Consider the following 22,857-nt stretch of genomic DNA (forward strand, 5'->3'; position numbering starts at 1 on the left):
GGGTGAGGATTGAGTGACCTTGCCGCTCCATTACCTTTGGAGAAAACTATGTATCAACTAGTCAAGGTTACCTCTGCAAACCTGAATGTGATGCTGTTGTGTAACTTTACAATTGCCCCCTTCCTCTAGCCGTCAGGGTGCTATGTCACCCCATGACACGAAACGACCTTTTTATTTGATTTAACTCAGCTGTGACATTTAAGGCAACGGAGGCGGTTTCATAACACATCTAAATATAGTCAAAACCACTCAGCAGGTGGACAAGATGGAGGATGAGGGATGGGGAAAACATTTAGGGTTAACACGACCTGGATATCTGACGATAGACACAGTGATGAAGGAATAACAAAATTTTTAGCAAGCATGTTGGTATTTTCATTGATATTGTGATATTAAGTTAAGCAATTTGTTATTAGCCTCACGAAATGATCACTTTACAGTCCTACACCCCGCACGACACAAGCTGCTACTCTTGCATGTCATAATCTGTTCAACCGATCGATTAACTATCACCAAATTAATTCACCGACTCACTGGCCATAGAACCAACTAACTAGATAAAATATTTTGAAGAATAAAACCTTACATTTTCTAATATTTCATACCTTGCGCTAACATCAGCATCACTTTCTAGAACAAGCATGGTTGACTCCGGAACTTAAAATGCTCCTCCCCCCGTGCACCCAAAGCACAAATAAGAAAGACAATCTTAAAGTTCATTTTTGTAGACGATCAAAAATAACTATTATAATTACACGCAGTCCAGAAATGTAGAAAATTGTGAAGTAAATGTCCACTTTCATTCCCTTCTCACACAAAGACGTCATATCTTTTCAACATTTAACAGTTTTTTTTGTGTGAATAATTTATCTTACAGTATGCATGGCAACATTTAGTCATATGCAGGAGTTAGGCATCTGAGAAAAGTACAATGCTTGGTATGCCACGTCTGAAAGGTTTCGTGCCTTATTAAATTGAATTGTCATTTGAAAACTGCATTTTGTATTTCTTGGGTTGTTATTAAAATTGTTTTGCTGATTTGAAAACTTTGTGTGGGATAGATATGAGGAAAACAACAGAAATCAGGAGGGGTGCAAATACTTTTTCACGGCACTGTATGTATGATTTGATGTCACAATGGCTTGTACCCACATTTACACTTCACATTTCCTTTGCCTTGGCTTCAGTTTGTCCTCAGCTCTGGTCCGGACAGCAAACCCATCTGCTCCCATGTCGCCATGGCAATATAGACACTCAGACACTCTTATTGGCTGCCGGTAGATTCTTGCACGGCCGTATCCAAAGTGCAGCCACACACCAGGATGACTCAACCATGTTAAGATGAGGAAGACAGCTCAAAGTGATTACTTATTTGCCGAGTCAATAACAATAAGAAAGGGTCATAGAGAGTTCACTGGACCACTGATTTCATGTATTTCTCTACATGCCGATAAATCATTGTGGTAATGTGCTTTTCAATTGTGAAAAGATATTTTTACTCGAGCATTGGGGCACTTTTCTCCAATCGATTAGGAGGGGATTGGTGAGATGTCGAGTGGAGAGTGCGAACACTGGACGACTCTGTGTCTCCAATTCCACTGTTGTCAAACACATCACAATTGCAATCTGACCCATGTTGTTGACCAATCTATGACACAATTCTTCGAGTGATATGTTATGTGTAGCTCATGTGCAGATTATGTCTACTAAACTCCTGTGGAACAAACATAACCAGATACTAGTTTTGCTATTCATACTTTCGAATCAACGAGGCGTCTTCTTTTCAATTCCCAAATACTGTTGATCTGCACAAGCCAACTGCTCATATATGTCACAAACCAATCAGGTAGCGGTATTCCTACACCTTCCCAAAGGAAGTCATTGATGCACAGTTGTGTTTTTATTGAATTCAAGACTACAGTCAGGCACACACTTCAGTGCAGTGTTCTTTTTTGAAAGAAGTGCTGAGACACGATGGCGAAACATTGCTATTAATGCATATTTCTCAGCGGATTGCTTGTTGGTTTCAAAAGTGGGATTGAGTTTGATGAAGTAAGCAAATTTACTGAGCTGGGCTGGGATTAGTCACACAGCTGAGGGGGGAGCTTGACCCTCCTCGATATATATTGATAGAATCATGCGGAAAAAAGAGAACTGTGGTGTACCTTAAAGCTTCTTCAGCCTGCCTTTTCTTCCACATTTTCTCTATTGAACATTATAGCAAACATATTTTCTATTGATACTGAACAGCAATCGTGATAAATACTAAAAATGATTTGTCGCAGAGCCCTCCATGTTTTGTCTGTTTAAATCTTTGGTGCCACGGCAGAGACTGCATGTGTCGGGTATGTAGTTATATAACTGGCACCATTTTCTTCCTGCCTTCAAGTTCCACTATCTTCTTTCCATCAGATTACTCTTTTAGTCGTTTTCATATGAGTACTTTTCTGCTGCCTCTCTTTCGTAACAAGTGGACCAATCAGTCTGCTACCTGTTCGTTGATGGAGCTGTAGTCATTGGTGGTGGAGACATCATCGTCCTCAGAGTCAAACAGGCCCTCCTGGTTGTCCAGCAGCTCGGCCAGGACTCGGCTAACAGACTGCTGTTCACGCAGGTCCTTGCCTTCTGTCGACAGGCTGCTCATGGATGAAAGCAGACAGACAGACAGCAGCGCGTCATCGTCAGTCACATTAGAATATCAGTTTGGTCCAGAGGTACAAACCCCAATTCTCAAAGTTGGAACTCTGTGTAAAACGTAAAAACCAGAAAACAATGATATACCTACATTCAATTTAATACGCTACAAAGCTGAGCCCATGTCACCCAGAAATACCGCAGTTTTTTTTTTCTAGGCCCGTGGTCATCTGAGTTGGGTTGGTGCAAAGTGGAAAAGCAACGTGTGGTCTGTTGAGACCGCATTTAGATTTTTTGGGGGGAATCATGGACATTGTGACCTCTGGGCCAAAGAGGAACAAGGACCATTAGGATTATTATCAGCACAACATTCAAAAGCCAGCATCTGGGATGGTATAGGCCAGAACATGTTAACGATGAGTAGTTACTTGCATGTCTGTGAAAGTGCCATTAATTTGTGTCATTAATTTAATGCGGAAACCTTCCACACACCATCCTTTTCAGGGATGATCCTGTTTATCTGAGTAAGTCACTATGATATCGGGCTGCACAATATATAGAAAAAAAATATCGTCATCATGGGCACGGCGCATGCAACATGCGTTTCAAAAAGCCCTGACTTAAGTAGGCCTGTCATGATAAATTTTGCTTGAAGATAACTTGGCGCAAAAATTGTTGTGGTAAACCAGTTTTCACACCAGTATTCAACTAATATAATTATAAGAATTCAGCAGCCCGGATCATCACGAGAACCCCCTCCTTCCATCATATCACCCCCATCCTCCGACAGCTCCACTGGCTTCCTGTCAAACTTAGAATCAACTTCAAAATACTTCTCTATACATTCAAAGCCATCCATAACCTTGCGCCCCCCTATCTGTCAGATCTTCTTCAAATCTCCATTCCCTCTCGCTCACTCAGGTCCTCATCCTCCCTCCACCTTTTTCTACCCTCTGCCCGTCTCAGTACAATGGGGTGCAGAGCCTTCAGTCGCTCTGCCCCCAAACTCTGGAACTCACTTCCTCCCAACATTCGTAATATTGACTCTCTTTCCTTATTCAAAACCCAGCTCAAAACCCACCTATTCAGACTTGCCTACCCGCCTTAAATCTTTCTTTCTTTATTTATTATTTTATCTGTGTTTTATTATTGGTCTTGGCTGTACAGTGTCCTTGAGTGTTGTGAAAGGCGCTTACAAATGTGATGTATTATTATTATTATTATTATTAAGAGTATAATCATGCATTTACACCTTTTTCAAGTTAAAAGTTATTTCTTGAGAATGTTTAAATTGGAATTATAGAATGAATATTAGAAACATCCCAAAATAAATAATAAAAAGTACCCCCGACCACACACACAAAAAATAAATAAATGGACTATCAGTCTCTGGGAACAACAAATGCCCAGTGTCTTTACCAAAGACACTGCAAACCTATTTAAAAGTTTAATTGATTTATTGATTATCACAACACCGCTATATACAAGTTTCATGTGGAATGAAATGCTTTTTATCCACTTATTTTGACAAACCTTAAATGTGCCTGACCACCCACACAATAAGAGAACAGTCTCTAGTGGCAGTTATACACATATATACTGTACATACAAACAATACATGCTGATTTATACAGCGCTTTCACAACAGCGGCAGTTGTAACAAAGCACTTAACAAAACATATATGTATGTATGTATGTATATATGTATGCACACGCGCACACACACACATTTTAATTACATTTAATTAGCGAAGAATATAGTGAGGTTGTATATTTTGCCACATGAAAAAAATATATACTACACCGATTCATTACTACTAATCAAGTCACATATTAACATTAAAAAAACCTTGCTATGAAAAAAGCAGTTTTTCTGTCAACCGTATTCGCGGTATTTCATATTATTATTCAGTACACTCTCGGATTATGGATTTTTTTTGGTCATGGCATGTTTCCTTTACACAAGTACAGTATGAAAGTGAAATATTAACCAGACTAAAATAAACTACTAAATCAGCCAGTGCGTGACTCTGGGATAGATGTCTTACTGGAAGATGTCAGGCCCGAAGACGGCGGCGAGAGCTCCGGTGTTCCAACTCTTGTGCTGTAGCGCCGCCACGCTGGCCAGGAAGCGGCACAGGAAGCGTAGCAGGCCGTAGTTGAGCTGTGGAAGTTGCTGCAGCAGGAACTTCAGGTTACGGCACAGCTCGTCTTCGCTGCTGTATTCTGCAGAGACACATACATATAAATATGTTGCTTTACTGTATATGTTAGTTGCTTCATGTACAATACTTTGTATGCAGCGATGGCTGTTTGAAAGTGCTCTATAAATACAGTTGAGTTGAGAATGTCTTTCACACAGAAGGAAGAGGAGGGGAATATACAACAGCACTGACAGTGAGTGACTCTGCACATTTTAATTAGTGGTGTTGCTTAACAGGAAGCAGCAGAAATTACTCTTAAGAGGTTTAATAATAGAATGCCATTGTATTTCTGTGCTTTGAAAATATATTTCCAAGAAAAAACACACACAGACCGAGTTAAAATAATCCTGGAAGAGGTAACATAAGGTGAAAATAGGATGCGAAAAAAACGGACCAAAAAAGGCAACATTTGAAATGAGTGTAAAAAGTCCCCCGTGGCCGTCAAGGGGATTAGAGCAAATAATGTAAGATGATAACAGAGTTAAAAGAGGACAGGATGACAAAGCAGAACACGAACAATACCACTGATTATCAGGCCAGTAGAATTCATCCACATCTTTTTGGATTTTATAGCCGTAATTAGCGTACTTCAAAGGTAACTGTGACGTGCCACATTACAAAGTGTGTGCGTTTGATTTACTGACTGAATTATTTCTGAGTTTTTTCCACTATTGTGTAAGGTGGCAGTTGTTATGACTACCTAGCATTATCAAACTATATTTTTCGACTAAAATGTCTTTTTTTTCATAGTTTAGCTGGTCCTGTAACTTACTCAGGTGGGACTTGGGTATATTAAAATTAGAGCTCAAACTGGCATAAGGTTGCCACCCGTCCCGTAAAATATGGAATTGTCCTTTAATTCGGAATTAAACCCGCACTGTTCAGTAATTTCATAACTCTCCCATGTCACACGCAAGCGTCAACAGTGAATTTAACAAAAATGAACAAAATGAAAGACAGGAAATATTTAAGACAGCAACGTGGTGTGGATCCATGAGCGTAGTTCCGCCTGGTTCGTTCTCCTCCGCTTTGTGCCAGATCCTCTGTGTGTCTGCCTGCACACAGGCAGCACAACTCCTATGCGCTGCCGCTGCCTGTCTTGATTGTTGCCTAGTAATGCGCTCATGCCACACTTAACAGTAGGTTGTACCATGCATTTTAAAAATGTCGACTGCAGCATATACCCATAGAGCCTTGGCTTGACAGCCTCAGTGGTTAAAACCATTTTTTTCATCTTTTCCTTTGGGTTTGCACAAGTGTTTAATTTTATTCCAGTTATCTTTATGATAAAAGTGTCCCCAGAGAGGCTTTGTTACAGCACTCTGCAGTATATGCATGTAATACAGAATGCTCAAGTTCAACCTTGTTCAGTCTATTCAGCCTCAAACATGTATACACACAAGTTGACAAGTATTTCATTTTTTTCCTTCCTTTTAAAGGTGTCCCCGGTTGTTACATTTTCAGCACTTTCTATGTATATAACACAGTATGCCAAGTCTATATGCTCAAGTTCAGGCTATTAAGTGTTTCATAATTGTTAAGTGTTCAAAGTATACATCTTTGTTTACCGGTAATTTACAGCACTTTTTAATAGCCTACATGCGATGCTCAGTTTCAGGCTACTTCAGTCTATGGAAAAAAAATAAATAAAACAAAGGTTCATTGTTAATAAAGCACTTTAAATGTTAAGCATGTCTAAATGCTTTCTTGACTTCTCCTTCCTTACTGACCACAAAGTGACCCCAGGGCACAGAGGCTAACGATACATGTTAAATAATGTCAATTAAATCAAAGCATTTCGTTTTTTAAAATTAAAAAAACATATGTGATTCTATGCATTTCAGGGTTTTGGGGAGCCCTCAAATTTCTTTCACCCGCATGGTTTTGCTGCGGTGCCGTGAGGAGTGTCCCTTATTTTCCAGATCTGAAAGATGCCAACACTACACTGGCACCCAAAATCCCCGTTCCCGAATCATGTTGACTGTCTGTACATTACTGCCATCTTCTTTCCAATGGCGGTAATGCACAAAGTATTTGCCAACCGCCAAGCAAGTCGAAGAAGAAATGAAACAAGCAGCAATGGAAGAAAAAGAAACATTAATGGAAGAAAATACAAAAGAAAAAAAAAGTAGACATACGAGTAATCGTGGATTCCTGCTGGTGGCCACCTGTTTTATAGCATACTAAAGGTGTTTGCCAGCCACCAAAGATAAAACGGGAAATGGAAGAAGAGATAAAGTAGTTGTTATGCTAACAAATATGTGACGTAACAAATGTTCACTATTTACTATGTACTACAAATGTTTATATATTTATAAACAGCAGAAAAAGGCGCAATACCTGACCAGGATTCAAACTTCGACCACAATGCAATGTAGGATTTTAGTGAAGGTAAGCCATTTTGCCGAAAAAAGAAAAAAATGTTTCAAATGCAACCGGAACTCTTTCGCTGCCGTCAACATGGTGTGTTCGTAAAATCAATCTGACACAGACAAACGCGCACGCACGCACGCGCACACACGCACACACTTTGTGTTTGGAGAGGAAGAGCTCGCTCCCCTCCTATTAATTTCCGAAGGCAGTCTATGTTATAAAGCAGGCATGTGCAGGTCCGGTCCTTGAGGTGCATATTAATGGGGAAAAAAGTTAGCTATCCCAAACATTTCAGAGCTGGAATTGTAAAACAGTGATATGCTGCTATTTTTTTCTCAAGGTTATTCAGCTTTCAGAATCTGACCTTTGAGTCCTTGCCTACGCCGCATCAGAGTGTGCTACAGTCGGACTCTCTTGTGTGGATTATTTACAGTCTGTCTTTTTGTTTCGAGTGTGAACAGTGGCAGTCGCCTTGAGTAAATTTGCTCTAAATCTATCTAGGCCCACCTTGGTGAAGCTGCAAAATGGGTCCCTGAATGGGCGTCGGGATGACGGGCTCGGGGAGCTCCTGCAAGAAAAGTCGTAGCAGACTGACGGCCGAGGCCAGGTCTGCCTCCTTGTCAAGCACCACCTCCTCGCCGCTGTCATAGCGATGCCGCAGCCAGCCCACGCGCTCGGCATTGCCATTGACTAGGAAGAGACCCTCCAAATCCAGATGACCTGGCAACACAAACCAGGAAGACACATGAAACCCATTAGGGGTGCAAAATCTTAAGGTCACGTCTTCAAGATTGGTGAAGCTGTCAGGCATAGTTAACAGAGGACTGGATGACAAAGCAGAATGCCAACAATAGCAGCAGCCATTACATTCCATCAGAATGAAATCCACATATTCAGGGTTGGACAAACTTTTCTGTCTGTCAATTAGTGTCATTCAAAGGTGTCTGTGTCGTGTGTGCTGCAAGCGCCTTTACAAAATGTTTTGTGGATTTGAACCAATCCATTGACAACTCCACCCTGTTCCCTTCCTCGCACCGTCACAACCTTGGTGTCCTATTTGATAATAATCTCTCTTTCAAGCAACACATCACCCAAATCACAAAAACTGCTTTCTTACATCTCAAAAATATTTCTCGTCTCTGCCCTTCACTTTCTTTCAACGCCGCTCAAACCCTCATCACCTCCCGCCTTCGACTACTGCAATGGCATCCTCTACAGTACAACCTCCAAAGTCCTCAATAAACTACAGTACATCCAGAACGCCGCCGCCCACCTTCTCACCCACATCACCCCGTCCTTAAAAACCTCCACTGGTTCCCCTTCCCCAGCGTATTCAGTTTAAACTCCTTCTACTCACCTATAAAGCCCTTCACAATCAGGCCCCCTGCTACCTCTCCGACCTTCTCCACCACCAAAACACTCCTTCCTACAGCCTCCGCTCCTCAAAGACAAACCTCCTCGCCATCCCCGTGACCAGGCTCAGAACCCGGGGGGACCGAGCCTTCTCTGTCACCGCCCCGACCCTCGGTTTGTTTTCTTTATTGAACATAAAACATATACAGTAATAATTTGACAATAAATAAGGTCAATAAAATAGTAAAAAGGAAAGAGAAATCAGTCATCATTCAACACAGTTATTATGTTCAAGGGAGTAGGAAGAAGTAAAGAACTTCTCTAGTCCTACCCCGTGTTATGTGTTTATATCTAATAAATCATTTTTATATCAATCAGAAAAGAAAGAAAGTAAGAAGAAAGACCCTCTGGAACTCTATACCACAACACATCCGCAATCGTACTGACCTCCAATCCTTCAAATCATTTCTTAAAAATCACCTGTTCCGCAATGCTTTTAATACCTTTTAATCTCTTTTAACCATTTTTGCTTTTCTTCTCTTCTCCTGACTGTGTTTGTTTTAAATCATATATGCTTGGCTTTAAGTGTACTTATTTATCCAGTGGTTTAAAAGGTTGTAAAGTGTCTCTGAGTATGATGAAAAGCACTTTCAAAATAAATGTATTATTATTATTGTGTTGCCATTGTGTCTTGGGTCATTATCTTGTTGCATAATGAAGCTTCTCCGAATTACTTTGGATGCATTTTTCGACAAATTGCCAGACAATATAATTTTGTAGATGTCAGAATTCATACTGTTGCTTTCATCGTCTGTTACATCACCAATAAAGACTAGTGAACCTGTTCTAGAAGCAGCCATGCAAGCCTAAGCGATGACATTAACTCCACCATGCGACGCATGAGCTCGTGTGTTTTGGGTCATGAACAGATCTTTTCTCCATACTTTGTGCTTTCCATCAATTTGCTAGAGGTTTAATCTGTGTCTCATCAGTCTATTAAAACTGCCTCAAAACCTTTGTGGCTCATCTCTGTACTGCTTTGTAAAATCCAATCTGTCATTCAAATTATTTTTGCTGATCAGTGGCTTGCAACTTGTAAATGATGTAAATGATGGTCGGAGCAGGATGAAGTCTACAAAACCAATCTATCTGGCAATGTACAAGAAACTACACCCAAACTAATCGTGAAAAGCCTCATCATACAACAAGATGAGGAAAAACACACTGCCTATTGGCAGCCAAAGTCATGGGGGGAGTGGACACTCTTAGATTGGCCAAGTCAATCAGCAAACCATAACCCAATAGAGCATGCATTTCGGCTCCTGAAGAGGAGACATAAGGAACCTCCTCCCCCATCCCCTGGAAAAAAACAAGAACTAAAAGAGGCTTCTTGAGGACATATTAATGTAAACACCATGAAATAAGAGACTGAATTCTCAATATTGCTTTGAAGTCAAGATGGCGCCCGAGTAGGCAGCCGTCAGCAAGTGCTCTCATGAGCCTTTCAGCATTTTTTTGGCCACGACATTCATCAAGGAGGAGACTCTGTGCTTGGTGGTTGCGCCTTCTCGGCAGCATGGGTATACCAGCACTGTTTTTGACTGGAGGAATGTCGGCGCCATTTGACTGTCGTTGCTGGACAGTCCCGGGGCGCTTGTGTCTTGCGCCTGTAATGGGCAGCATTTTTCACAGCCCCGCTTTGTTCAGCGGAGAGATCCGGTCTGCGGCTGGATGGATGGAGGTCTTGAGGAGCCGACGATGAGAAGAAAGGAGCGTTGGCGCGGAGTGCCGATGCGGATTTGGAGCTGGGAGTCGCGGCTTGGAGTTTGAAGCGGATTATGTGGGACAGGAGAAGTGAACTAATCTCTTTCGTCAATGGACGCTACAGCTTCGTGTTTGCTTTCAAAACTTTGCTTGTAGCAGACGTGTGCACATTTTCAGCATGATGTCTCTGATCCACTGGTGAAAGGACACTTTGATCCTCTCCTCTTTCATCTATAACTGCTTCAGACAACAAAGTGTATGCAGAAAAGTGGTGAAGATTGCACGACTGTCTCTGTCCTATGTGTTGTCTTGTGTTATTTTTGTTATTTTGACTTCAAAATGGGGCGGCCCGGTAGTCCAGTGGTTAGCACGTCGGCTTCACAGTGCAGAGGTACCGGGTTCGATTCCAGCTCCGGCCTCCCTGTGTGGAGTTTGCATGTTCTCCCCGGGCCTGCGTGGGTTTTCTCCGGGTGCTCCGGTTTCCTCCCACATTCCAAAAACATGCGTGGCAGGCTGATTGAACACTCAAAATTGTCCCTAGGTGTGAGTGTGAGTGCGGATGGTTGTTCGTCTATGTGTGCCCTGCGATTGGCTGGCAACCGATTCAGGGTGTCCCCCGCCTACTGCCTGGAGACGGCTGGGATGGGCTCCAGCACCCCCCGCGACCCTAGTGAGGATCAAGCGGTACGGAAGATGAATGAATTAATGAATGAATGAATGACTTCAAAATGGCGCCGCGAGAGTGGCTGCCTTTCCAGCACCTCCTATTTTTTTTGTTGTTCTACTTCTTCCTTTCATAACTTTGCTGCTGTGAATCTGGAATTTCTCCATTGCGAGACTAATAAAGGTTTTCTTAATCTTAATATATGTCTCATTCAGCTTTTGACCTGAAACCCTTTTTTTTCAGTAAAGGACAAAAACAAAGGAATTGACCTTGTCATTCCAATACCTTTGAAAGGGCCTGTAAGTCTTCACAGTCGCATCGTTTCAACATCAGTATTGAGGTACCCTGTAGCTATACTATCCAAAGCCAAATTCTGTTGCGCTGTGGCCTTGTTTTTTTTTCCTTTTTAACTGCGGATTATTTTGTTAGAATGCTATCACCCCTAACATGTTGTTGCCCTCATTCTTTGATCTTATATAAATGCCATGTGCTCTTTATCTTGCATGTAGTGTGTTTTGTGATCCACTTTAAGGTGTAGCATGTGCAGTCATGTAATTGTTTTTTTAACTTTTACTTTTCAGTTCAAGAGTAGCCATTTCCCATTTTTGCCACACTTTATGAGGTCGTTTTGATGTTAAGCGGATGCTAATAACATCATAGACACGCACACGCTAAATAAGGGATTAAAGTCTTTTCACAGGCTGAATAACTTCTTGACTGACAGCAGTGGCCCAATTCAACATATGCGCAAAGGACAGTGGGACTTTAAAGACTTGTTACACAACCTCATTCGGTCATAAGGTGAAGCCCCAATGTGACAATTTTTATATTTTTCCGTAATATTTTCTTTATGATCACAAGAAACTGAAATCGACCAGAATGTTTTCATCGCAGATGTCATCAGGTTTCCAAAACAATGGGACTTTTTGCACAAAGATGATAGGCAACACCTCCGATAATGACTTGACTACCAAGAAGTCAAGCCCAAAAATCGAAAGGAATGACCTTGATCCGAGCCTTTATCTGAATTTGCAGAATCTGAACCATTTACAACTACAGTGCACTCCGCTTAATAGAACACCGGTTAATAGAGTAATCCGCTTAATAGAGCAAAAGGCTCTGGAACTGATTTGCCTAATGCAATTTCCTATAAAGATACTCCGCTTAGTAGAACAGATCTCCGCTTAATAGAACAGGCCGTAAGCAATGAACATTGTAAACTAGTGGTTTTCGAAGTGTAGCTATCGCGATACTGTAGCACTATCGCGAGAAAACGCGGTAGTTCTAGCTGTATACAGTAACAGGTAGCACGCGTCACTCCACACATAGACACACGCACGTCACAATGGCTTCAACTTCATTCAAGAGACGAGGGCTATCACCTGCGGATAAGAAGGACATACTCAGACGATACGATGCATTGCCGGATTCTCAGAAGGTACGCCCGCGGTTTCCAGGACTTCCCTCTTATCCAGCGCATTGAGAGGGAAGTCAACCGCAAAATTACGGACTCCTGTTTCCAGACAAAAGTAACGAAATTTTTCTCGTGATTTGAGATGTTTGACTGAAGTTGATTAAAGTTGTTGTTTTGTTGTTTGATTAAAGATATGGACGTCCACAGTCGAAATATCTCTTCTAACTCGTCAGCAGGGGTTTTTCTGCGTGCATAACTTGGTCGTCGACGTGTCTGAAGGTGTACCTAATAAAGTGTCTCCGGTTAATAGAAACCCCGCTTAGTAGAACAGAAGCGCTTCGGCCCAATGGTGTTCTATTAAGCGGAGTGCACTGTACCAAGTTTCTTGACTCATGAGTTTTGAGAAATGGGCTATCCTGTAAACTTGACCAAATTTTGTTCTAGAACTCCAGGCAAAATTCCAGGTGGCATCACACTTCACAATTTCCAGCCACCATCAATTCACATTGTTTTCATTGCAGTGGAAGGACAATATTATCTGGTGAGAGTAATGCGCCATGGGTTTGCCAACTGTCAATGGACCCCATAGTGGGACAAGGAAGAACAATATATTATGCAGTCACATTTTGTCATCTCTCACATTTTCTTTGTTTCTGTGTTTGCAGGACATGTGGAGAGCAAATGTTATTACTGTGCAGTATGTATTTTTTGTTGAGAAAAAAGGTTGAAAGATTTCCGGTGTGTTTGTGTGTGCGTGTGCGTGTGTGTGTGTGTGTGTCTCACCATGCTCCTCAATGTACTCCACAATGTCCTTGACAAGAGCTGGGACCTCGAGACCGCCGAGCGTGTGCGTGCGTGTCACCTCCTCCAAGGGCACGCCAAACACACGGACGGTGCCGGCTGGGCCCCCGCCCTCGTTGCCTGGCAACGAAGACGCACTCTTCCTCATGGTCCCCCCTCCTCACCACAACCACACTCAGACCTCACGTCTTGGGAGAGGACCAAAAAACAAACAAACAAACAAAAACAAAAAAAACAAACAAAAAAACTACATTGTAATAACAGACTGTAATGGACAGTTTTTCGATATTTTGTTTCTTCTTTATGCGTGATTGTTGATGTAAAAATTTACATTACTACAGTGGACAGCTATTCAAAAGCTGTATCGTACTCCATGGGCTAGTCTGGAAGTCCAAGTTGCACATCAGTGACTTTTGACAAAAACTCACTAAAAAAACTAAACTACCATCATTTCCGGACAAGAAGCAGCTACCCCCCCCCCCACCCCCCAACTTTTAACCCTGTGATTTCTAATGTCATGCAACTTATTTCGGATTTTGTTGTGGATGAGCTTCAAGCTGTCAGTAGATTTACCCATTGTCTCCTCACATCTGTCCAATGAAATTACTGAACATGTCACAGTGGACCAATGAATCTATCCGAGTCCGCCCTCACACTGAATAATTAGCCATTTGCAGTTGGAGTGCGCACGCATGAGGGCAGAGTGGGCTGCCAGAAGAGAGAAATTTGGAAGTCTGTATCGCGGTGAGCAGCTGTTTAAGGGGCAACTGAGAACAAAAAGAATAATTGTGAGTTGAGTTTAATGAGCATTGGTAATGAGTGTCATAAAAACAGCCACCCCTGCAGCACGACCCCAGTCTCTGCTTTTTGAGCAGCTGACACCCACCATCACTGGCCATGATAGCAAAACTGGCCATGAAATGACATCCCATCAAGGACTTCCCCGCATCTCCCCAACAAATCAACTGGTTTCCAAAGGCTGTATTGCTGCATGGTGCAGCTCTTCTGCAAATTGACCTCATGTGACGAGAGAGACTGAGAGGTTATGGGACACAAGTATATAACTAGCCGTGCTCAGCATTTTTGGGGGAAAAACCCATCTATGTGACCTTATTCTTTGCAAATATCCCATGATATAACGTGGAGACCCACGGTTATTGTTATGAATCATATTTGTTTTTATGGCTAAATTTAGCTGTTGTTGCTTTTCATCAGGTGCATTTTCTAGTCCGGAAAGTACAGTAAAAGCTCTTAACTGCATGCATCGCTCTAGATGGCAAAGATACAAAAAGAAAACTGGTATAGACAAGCTGGCCGCTCTCGTGACTGATGCGCTTCTTTGAAGCATATAAAAGGAAACAACTTTTGATTACCTTTCTACTATAGCAATTGTTTGCTAAATATGATTTCAAGACATGGTCATCATAAGAAAAACAACTTTGGGAAAACTAATGTTTTGTACTGACTGACGCCAAAACTCCAACTCTTTAAAGAAAGCGGCTCCTTCTACAGTATCTGATACGCAACTCTTAGACAGAGATGTCCAAACAAGAGGAAAAAAAAGAAGCTTCTACCAGAGCAATTGATGCACAAGTTTGACATACTCATCCACGCACATACAACAAAACGGCTTGCAGTGAATGATGCACAACTTTGACATCAAGACTCACACACATTGAAGAAACCAGCTTTTCAAATAGCTGTTATTTTTATTGGTTTTTTTTGTACCTTTCTTTCTGTTTTAATTTGAATTGAAACTATTTCCTGGTCTCCTTGTTTGTGTCAGAGGCATTCCTTTGCACTTCGTGCCTGGCTGCGGGCAATAAATATAGTCCAAACTTGACAGGTAGAGAGCAGTTTGTATTAATATTTTTGCCCATTGTAATTAATTAACAGCCCAAATTAAATTAATGGACATCTGACTGTTAGCATTCGTGTGTGTGTGTGTGTGTGTGTGTGTGTGTGTGTGTGTGCGCGCGCGTGGACTCACCGTGTAGGAGTGAAAGTGTGTTCTATGCTCTCCTCCCTAGACAGCGAAACACTTAACCATCTATGGCTGCTTCAGGTTGTGACAAAAGATGAGCCGGTAGTTCCTCATTGACGGACCGCAAATCCTTCTTGCAGGATTCCTTTTTCAAGCTAAAAAGAAAAAAAGGGGAGAGTGAGGATTGCAGTATATCGGGCAAGGGGTGGAGATGTATGAAAACCAGTTAAGATCTGTACATGATATCGGTGTTGGCAAATATGCCACATTGCATAGCTGTGTTCGATAAGGAAAGCATATTTATAACAACAACACAGGTGGACGCCATTAAACGTGTACTTATACAGTACTTGGTCATTTAGGCTTTATTCTCATCCAAGTTCATGGATACCAGGCCACAGACACAATCACAACAACTGTATGACGTTCATTATGCATGTCGTGGTATTTTTGAACTGTGGATTATTTCTAGGCCTAATTCATTAACGTGCTCATGAAGCCAAACCACTTTAAAAGCTGTTGAAAACCCAATTATTGGAACCAAAAATCTGGCATTGACCTAAAGACGACAAATGAAACTCAAAACTCGAAAATAAATCATACCACCGATGATGTCCTTTAAGTGTTTGTTCATGTAATGGCCCAGAATGGCGTCAACAGAGCTTCTTTGTCAAAAGGCAACAGTGGTGGAAAGTCAGTGCTATAAAAGGGAGAAAAGTGAAAGGGAGGAGGACGGCATCATATCCAAACCAAGAAAGGGCAGAATCCAGTTTCACTCGAGAAAATTAGATTTGGTAGGCATGTCTATCACGAGTACATGCATATAGTTTTGAGAAGCGCATGAACTTGCATTTGAATGGACAATTGGCGGAATTTTGTGGCGGAAACCAGAGGGCAGCCACTGTTATTGACTGTTGATGCAGACACATTTTTGAGGAGCATTTGATGAGATATACCTTGAAAGATATTTTTAAAATCACGTTCTTACCAGTTAAATGTGAATGGATCGCTGGCATTTTCGCAGAGGCAAAAAAGAAAAAGTGACAACACCTCAGACAAAGCAATGCATTCAAGTGGGCCGCACTTTGCAAATGGCAATGCAAGATGGCCACCCCTAGATCCACTTGTTCACTCTAAGTGACATTGTTAGTCCACTAATACGAACGTTTGTGTTTAAGGCGTGCATTAAAAGTCGGCCATTTTGGGTTTAAGTGCTCATTTAAGGTTAATATTAATCATCATAAAAAAGGACAAAAAGTGGCCTATGTCTCTAGGATGCAGAAGCCTTTGAAAAACTCTTTGAAATTGACAAAACAACCCTAAAAATAACTGTGTTGTTACACATGGCTTTATAAGACTAAGTCTGAAAGAATGCAAAGTGAATTCCTAGCTATTTACTTTTCAAAAGCATGTCACATTCCTTGTTTGCACAAGTGAGAAAACATGAGCTCATGACAGGTGCAACAGAAAATGCTATGCACCCAAAAAACATGAGAGCGAGATCTTTATCGGTGTTGATGGAATGAAACAGAACCTTCCTCCCTTAATGTCATTTTTAACTGTGACACAGTTCATTGTTGCACGTTTTCCTCATGACACAACCAAACAATAATCAACAATGCAATAAAGGCAACGTAAGTGTCACTGAATGAGTGAACACAGACACAGGTCGTTCCAAAACTGATTTAATTTTCAGACTGGCAAAAGATGATTAGCATGTGATGGGAGAGGTTGGAGGGGGGGCTCTCCCGATGGCCAACATGATTATTTTTCATCCTGATGACTCCAGGGAATATTAACATTCGACAACAGTGACGCTGAACAACCTCAGAGCGGATGTAGAACACCAAGAAAAATCACGCAAAATAAAATTTTCTTCTTTTGCCTTTTCGCCAAGTATGTTTATAACAATGGCGCTCCGACTGATCGGCCACCGAATGTGACTGGCTGATTTCTGCGGAAAAGTACGTCATCGGCATATCGATCAGAGCCTTTACTCTAATTGCCCCACGGGGATAAATAAAGTTTTCTGAATCTGAATCTTTCATTGCTGCTCCCCCAAAAAAAGATTAACGCCACCTTGTGCTTTTCAGGTTGCAGCCCAGCCGGTGAGCAGTGAAGAATCTCATCTCCCTTTCATTCACATTGCACGGTGCTCGCAGCAAACCAAACATGCTGCCAAGTCAAGCCTTTGAGTGTGCAGCTAATCCATGTGATTGATATCAGTAACATAAAACATCGATTGAAACACCTCAAGTTGATAAGTCATTGGGATCTGGCGCGCGCGCGCGCACACACACACACACACACACACACACACGTCTCTGCAATTTGGTGCACTGATGGAAATGACAGGTCCAGTGTTATTTGAGTTGGTATGGAGAGGAGGGGCCCTTAGGAAACAAGTGGAGAGGCGGCGGGACGGCCTGATAACAGTGCAATTTGTTTTTTGGGGCACTAACTTGCTGTAGTTGCTTGGTGTGGAAATTTCCATCAGACAGTCAGGCAAGGAAAGAGGGAGCGATGAAGAGGAAGAAATCAATAAATGCCACCGGCTCAGAAAGGAAAGTTTGAAAAATAGGGAGCATTATTGCATATGTAATGTTGCTTTCCAAATGAAACTTCAAATTGTGAATTTTCATGTCCACAGAAGAGCAAAAAAAATGGAGATCTATAGGCAGAAGTGACGAACAAAAATCAGCAGTCTGCAGCATCATTGCATATTTTCTCTGTACACTGGAAGACACGAAACTCAAAACGTGACAATTTAAGACGTGATAAATGAAAACTGGACATGATGTTTTTTGACAAATTCATTAAAAAACACACACACACACACAAAACTGTGCATGCAAAACTGTCAGGGCACTAAGTTAGGTGACCTTTGTACTGAACAACATGCCCTTGTTCTCCCCCACATTCATACATGATTGCAATTTTTCCCACTGGAGGCATTGAATTTTTTGCAGGCAGCAACAACGACAATAGCATCAACAGCTAATGGGGGAGTATTTTCGTGTGTCAACAGATTAGACAGTTAATTACGTTTGATGCCCGCTATATGGTTTGGCTTTAAAATGTGATGTTCAGGTACATTTTGGATTACCCTGTAAATTTTCCAGCAAACTGCCCTATTAGTGCATAGAAGAAAGCAACGTCTCTGGCCGTGTTCATAAGGAAAGTCCTTGGAGCGTACAGTGTCGTGGAAAATTGGTGCTGTAATAAGCTCCACTGAGATGAAGACAGCACTTTTGGAGAGTGCCTCTTAAACGTAACAGTTGGACTTGCACAGTGGCTCACCGCTATATAGTATCACTTCTCATTTCATCGAGAGGAAAGAAATTAGTCCCTTTGTAATTTAAATTGACAATATTCATTTTTGTACATACAACTATATTCACTTTTTTTGTCTTAACGGTTTAAAGATGACTAGGATGCAAACCACCTTCACAATTAAAGCTAAACCTACTTATAAATGGGATTAATCTTTCAAATTTGATAACGATCTACACGTAAATGTTTCAGGAAAGAAATCGCCACAAAACCATTCAAAAAGTGAGTAGCTGTACTTTTACTTCAAAGAAGCTCAACTCCTTTTACACTTGGAATTTTGCTAAAAATCAGTTAAAACGCTGTCTGTACAATTTATATCGGGCACAAACTGACCACAGAATGGATGATATGCATTAATCCCCCTGGAGGTCTCAATCTGGTGTGCGGAATGTGTCTACATATAGGTTGTGTAATATGCGTTTCAAAAAAGGAGACCGGGGGGGGGGGGGGCTATGTCAAGACATTAAAGTCCAACTTGACATGCTAATCCATCCACACATCCATTTTCTAATCCATTTATTCTCACGAGGGTCCTGGGCGTGCTGTTGCCTATCCCAGCTGTCTTCGGGCAGTAGGCAGGGGACATCCTGAACTGCTTGCCAGCCAATCGAAGGGCACACATTGACGAACAACCATTCACGCTTACAACCTCTGCACTGTGAGTCGGACGTGCCAGTCAGTCATTCACTGTATGGCCCAACATGCTCATCATAATTACAACTAATTACAGAAGTTGAGTCATGTTTTTGTGGCTCTGAGCCCCTTTGGCTGATGCATCACAACACTCTAGAACATTCCAGCAAAGGGAAGGGATGACTGTAAGAAGAAAACATTATTATATAACTATTATCATGGAAAAACAACTTAAAGATGCTAATTATGACATTAAACGAACTTAACGGACATAAAACGGGTGATTCAGAACACCTTAAAAGCAGGTCAACATCAATACCACTTTAAGAAATACCTTTATACCTTTATATGTAATTGATAATAACTAGGCATGTGAATCCAATCAAAGACAAATTGATACACAGCTAGATACAGGGGATGCAATATGTTTCGATAGTGGTTTAATTTTGAAGTGGATTGATTCAATTTGGTTCCATTCAGTGGAATTATGATTCAATATGTTATGGCTCAGTTTGAGAGGATATGCGGCAAATTTTGTTTTTATTTGACATGCATTCTGAAAAATGTCATTTTAAGTTAAACTTGTAACATAAAGGTGTTGTTAAACACTTCAAGGTGGGGGTGGAGATCAGATGTAAATAATATTGATTCATTTGTCTGTTTAATTTTCAAAACCATTTTGTGCTGAAACAAACATACCCTGTGCGCTCACCACACGTTACCAGTTAGATCCCTGACCATACAAATACAATAACTGAAGGTTCTGTTGGAAGCAACAATCATCATCACAGTAGGAAGGATATTTGAACATGGTTGTTACGGAAACGCAGTGAAATGTACTTATTTTAAATAGAATACTCAAAAAATTCTTATGATGACAGGTGCAAGAAAAAAATCAATTTAAACACAAAGGAAAGGTCAGCAAAAGCTCATTAGAACACCTCAACCTCCAGAACGTCTCAAAACAATAGCGAGAACATGTTTTTTTACGAATAGGAATTAAAATAATTCACTGGTTAAGAGGTTTCTTTTTACCGGAACGACCTGAATCCATCATCGGCTAACCGCAAGCTAGCAGTTAGCTCCCAGAGAAACACCCAATTTAAATCGCAAATGATTGATTTTAAAGCGTGCTTGAATTAAGATACTAATGCATAATAAAACGCATTACAACAAAGTGAAGGGACACCTAAATGATCATAAGAATAAAAAAATAATAACTTGAAATCTCGCCATATCAACGCCAAGCGAGAGCTTCATTTTAAAACTTGAGCCTGACAGGTGTAACAAAAAATGGCGTTTAAACGCACAGGAAACGTCAAAAACATCTGTTTCGAAATATTTTAACTGTGAAACAGGCTATAATTTAACAACTTGTATCAACACCTCCGTGTTTATTTAGAAAGCATTTGTTTCTGCTTTCCCGAGCTTAGATGTGATGGAACGAACCTTAACCCCTGTCAGCTAAACGCTACTTAGCAGTTAGCGCGCCATAGACTACCCAATTGAAACCGCAAATCATCAATCATTAACATGATACCCATGCATAAAATGACAAAATCAATACAGAAACGCTAGACGTGAAATCATATCATGCGCAACCATTCCCCAAACGGAATAAGGCGTCTGACATCTTTAGCTTTAGCGAGGTTAGTGTCTATATTGAACGCAGAGGCTAAGCTATTTGCATGGCGAGCTAACGCTTGTCTTACCAGGTCAAAACAAGCACGGACGCGGGCCGAGGAGCATCGATTTCCGGCTTGCTTTCGCCGGATGGCCCGCTGCCTGTCTGGCTCCGGTTGGGGGTTGGGTGTCGAAGAAAAATACGCGGAAGGATCACAGCGGGTGCTGAAGACGACACGTCGGGCTCATTGTACTCAAGATGCTGCAAAAAATTTAGATCAGCCGGCTGCTCTATTCCCGCTTTGCTGTTGCAGATCGTCGCCTTGTTCTCACACACCCCTCCGGGGACAGAGCTAAACTCACCCCGCCTCCTCTCAACAGCAGCCCAAGAAGGTGGGCGGGGGCACAGGCAGCTGCCAAATACGGACCCCGCATTGACTAGAGTTCAATATTTGCGGAAAGATTAGACTCGTTTCTGGGTCACAAATATCTTCTTTACTATGCGCCTTTGAATGTTCTGTTTGATTTTGTTGGCAAAATTGCGAGTCGAGCAAAGGCACGTCGCTAACGTCACGCTTTAGGCAAGCACACTTGAAAACAGTTTGCTTTGTTCCACTCTTTGGCTGTACGGATGTAACAGACATTCACAAGATATTCACATTATGTAAGAACATATTATTTTTAAATTATAGCATTTGGTGTGCAACAAATTGAAGTGATTTTTTTTCTGTCGTTGATCATGGAAACATCTTAGTTGCTCCATTTTATTATATACACGAATGCCTGTCACTGTCACGATGTGTTTTCGTATAATCGTACATATTCTGAAAAAAGATACTTGCGTGTATTTTCCATTTCTTTACGTTCTGTAAAAGCATGTTTTCGTGTGAAAATGTAATTGTATTTTGAGAAATGTACAGGTTGAGCTAGCTTCACATGGTAACCTTTATGTTGGCCCATTCCACATACTAGTGGAAGGACTGAACTATGTTAAATCGTCAAATATGTTTCCCGACTTTTTTACTTTAATTTTTAACCAGCTTTGTTTTCCTAGTTTAAACTAATCCGATAGTGGATATTAAGATTCGTAAAGCATTGGTGCAATATATCTTTATGGACTGAACGGACTCGCAAACACCTTAATGTCAAACTAAAGTGTAAAACGTTGTGTTTTTCTGCTTTTATTGAAGCCTATAAAGTGCGACTATATTTTCACTCTATCGAACATACGTATTTTGGGGGGCTTTTTGGGTGTAGATAAATTGTGCTATTGTAGAAAATTCACGAATTGTCGCGAGATTCACGTGGTAACATTGTTATTGGCCCATTCTGAATAAAATACAGTAGCTCAACACCCCCGTCTGGTGGAGGAACTTATTATCAACCACTAAAATGTAAATTTGTATTTTTGTTTCAACTTTACCGTAAAATTAGTTCTTGTTGATTTTAACACTTAAAATATATTACACATTTACATAAAATATGCACAACTTTTTTTTGTTGACCCATTCTTTCTACAAACGTCGTCATCACTGAATTAAATATGGTGGAAAAATGTATTCAAAGTATTGTGCGAAAATTATTTTCGTTGTTTCCACTCATGTTTTAATGGAAATACTCTTTCGGTTTTCTAATATTAACTATTTGTAGGGTTTCTAAGGTATGTAAAGCCTTTTACGAATGGAAAAGTTAGGTCGACTTCAAGAAATTTCGAGAATGGACCATATGCATAGTCACACATCCAGCATTATCAGAGGAAAGATTGTACTTTGAAGAGTTTGATATTGTCACTGTTGCTGTGTTTGACATGCAGCCAGAAGGTAGTAGTTAACTGCTTCACCCTAAATGCGAAGTTGCTGCGTGCACAGATTGTGGACCAACATATGACTGGACTAACAATTCGTTCGACCCAGGTAACTTATGTCTTGGAGGGAAACCGAGGTCCAAATATTTAATTCATCTGTTACGCGGATGTATGCAAATATATGGACCCCCAAAAATCGCAAAGTCACTCGCATCACCCACACAATTTAATTACTGGTAACTAAGGGAGTACGTAAGATGTGAGGAAGGAGAA

At 41.1% G+C, this 22,857-nt stretch overlaps 1 protein-coding gene across 1 annotated transcript in view; it reads right to left on the reverse strand.

Annotated features, from left to right (window-relative positions):
• Positions 1–21,164, reverse strand: part of fam13b (family with sequence similarity 13 member B) — a 47,705-nt gene extending 26,541 nt beyond the window's left edge. The window contains exons 1-6 of the mRNA XM_052065231.1: positions 20,870–21,164; positions 15,198–15,346; positions 13,190–13,395; positions 7,719–7,931; positions 4,683–4,860; positions 2,492–2,636 (exon numbers count right to left, since the gene is read on the reverse strand). Of these exons, the coding sequence (XP_051921191.1) occupies positions 2,492–2,636; positions 4,683–4,860; positions 7,719–7,931; positions 13,190–13,355 (702 nt within the window). The 5' untranslated portion in view covers positions 13,356–13,395; positions 15,198–15,346; positions 20,870–21,164. The remainder of the gene's footprint in view (positions 1–2,491; positions 2,637–4,682; positions 4,861–7,718; positions 7,932–13,189; positions 13,396–15,197; positions 15,347–20,869) is intronic.
• Positions 21,165–22,857: the final 1,693 nt, after the last annotated feature.

The sequence above is a fragment of the Hippocampus zosterae genome, chromosome 1, assembly GCF_025434085.1.
Source record: "Hippocampus zosterae strain Florida chromosome 1, ASM2543408v3, whole genome shotgun sequence".
Classification (NCBI taxonomy): domain Eukaryota; kingdom Metazoa; phylum Chordata; class Actinopteri; order Syngnathiformes; family Syngnathidae; genus Hippocampus; species Hippocampus zosterae.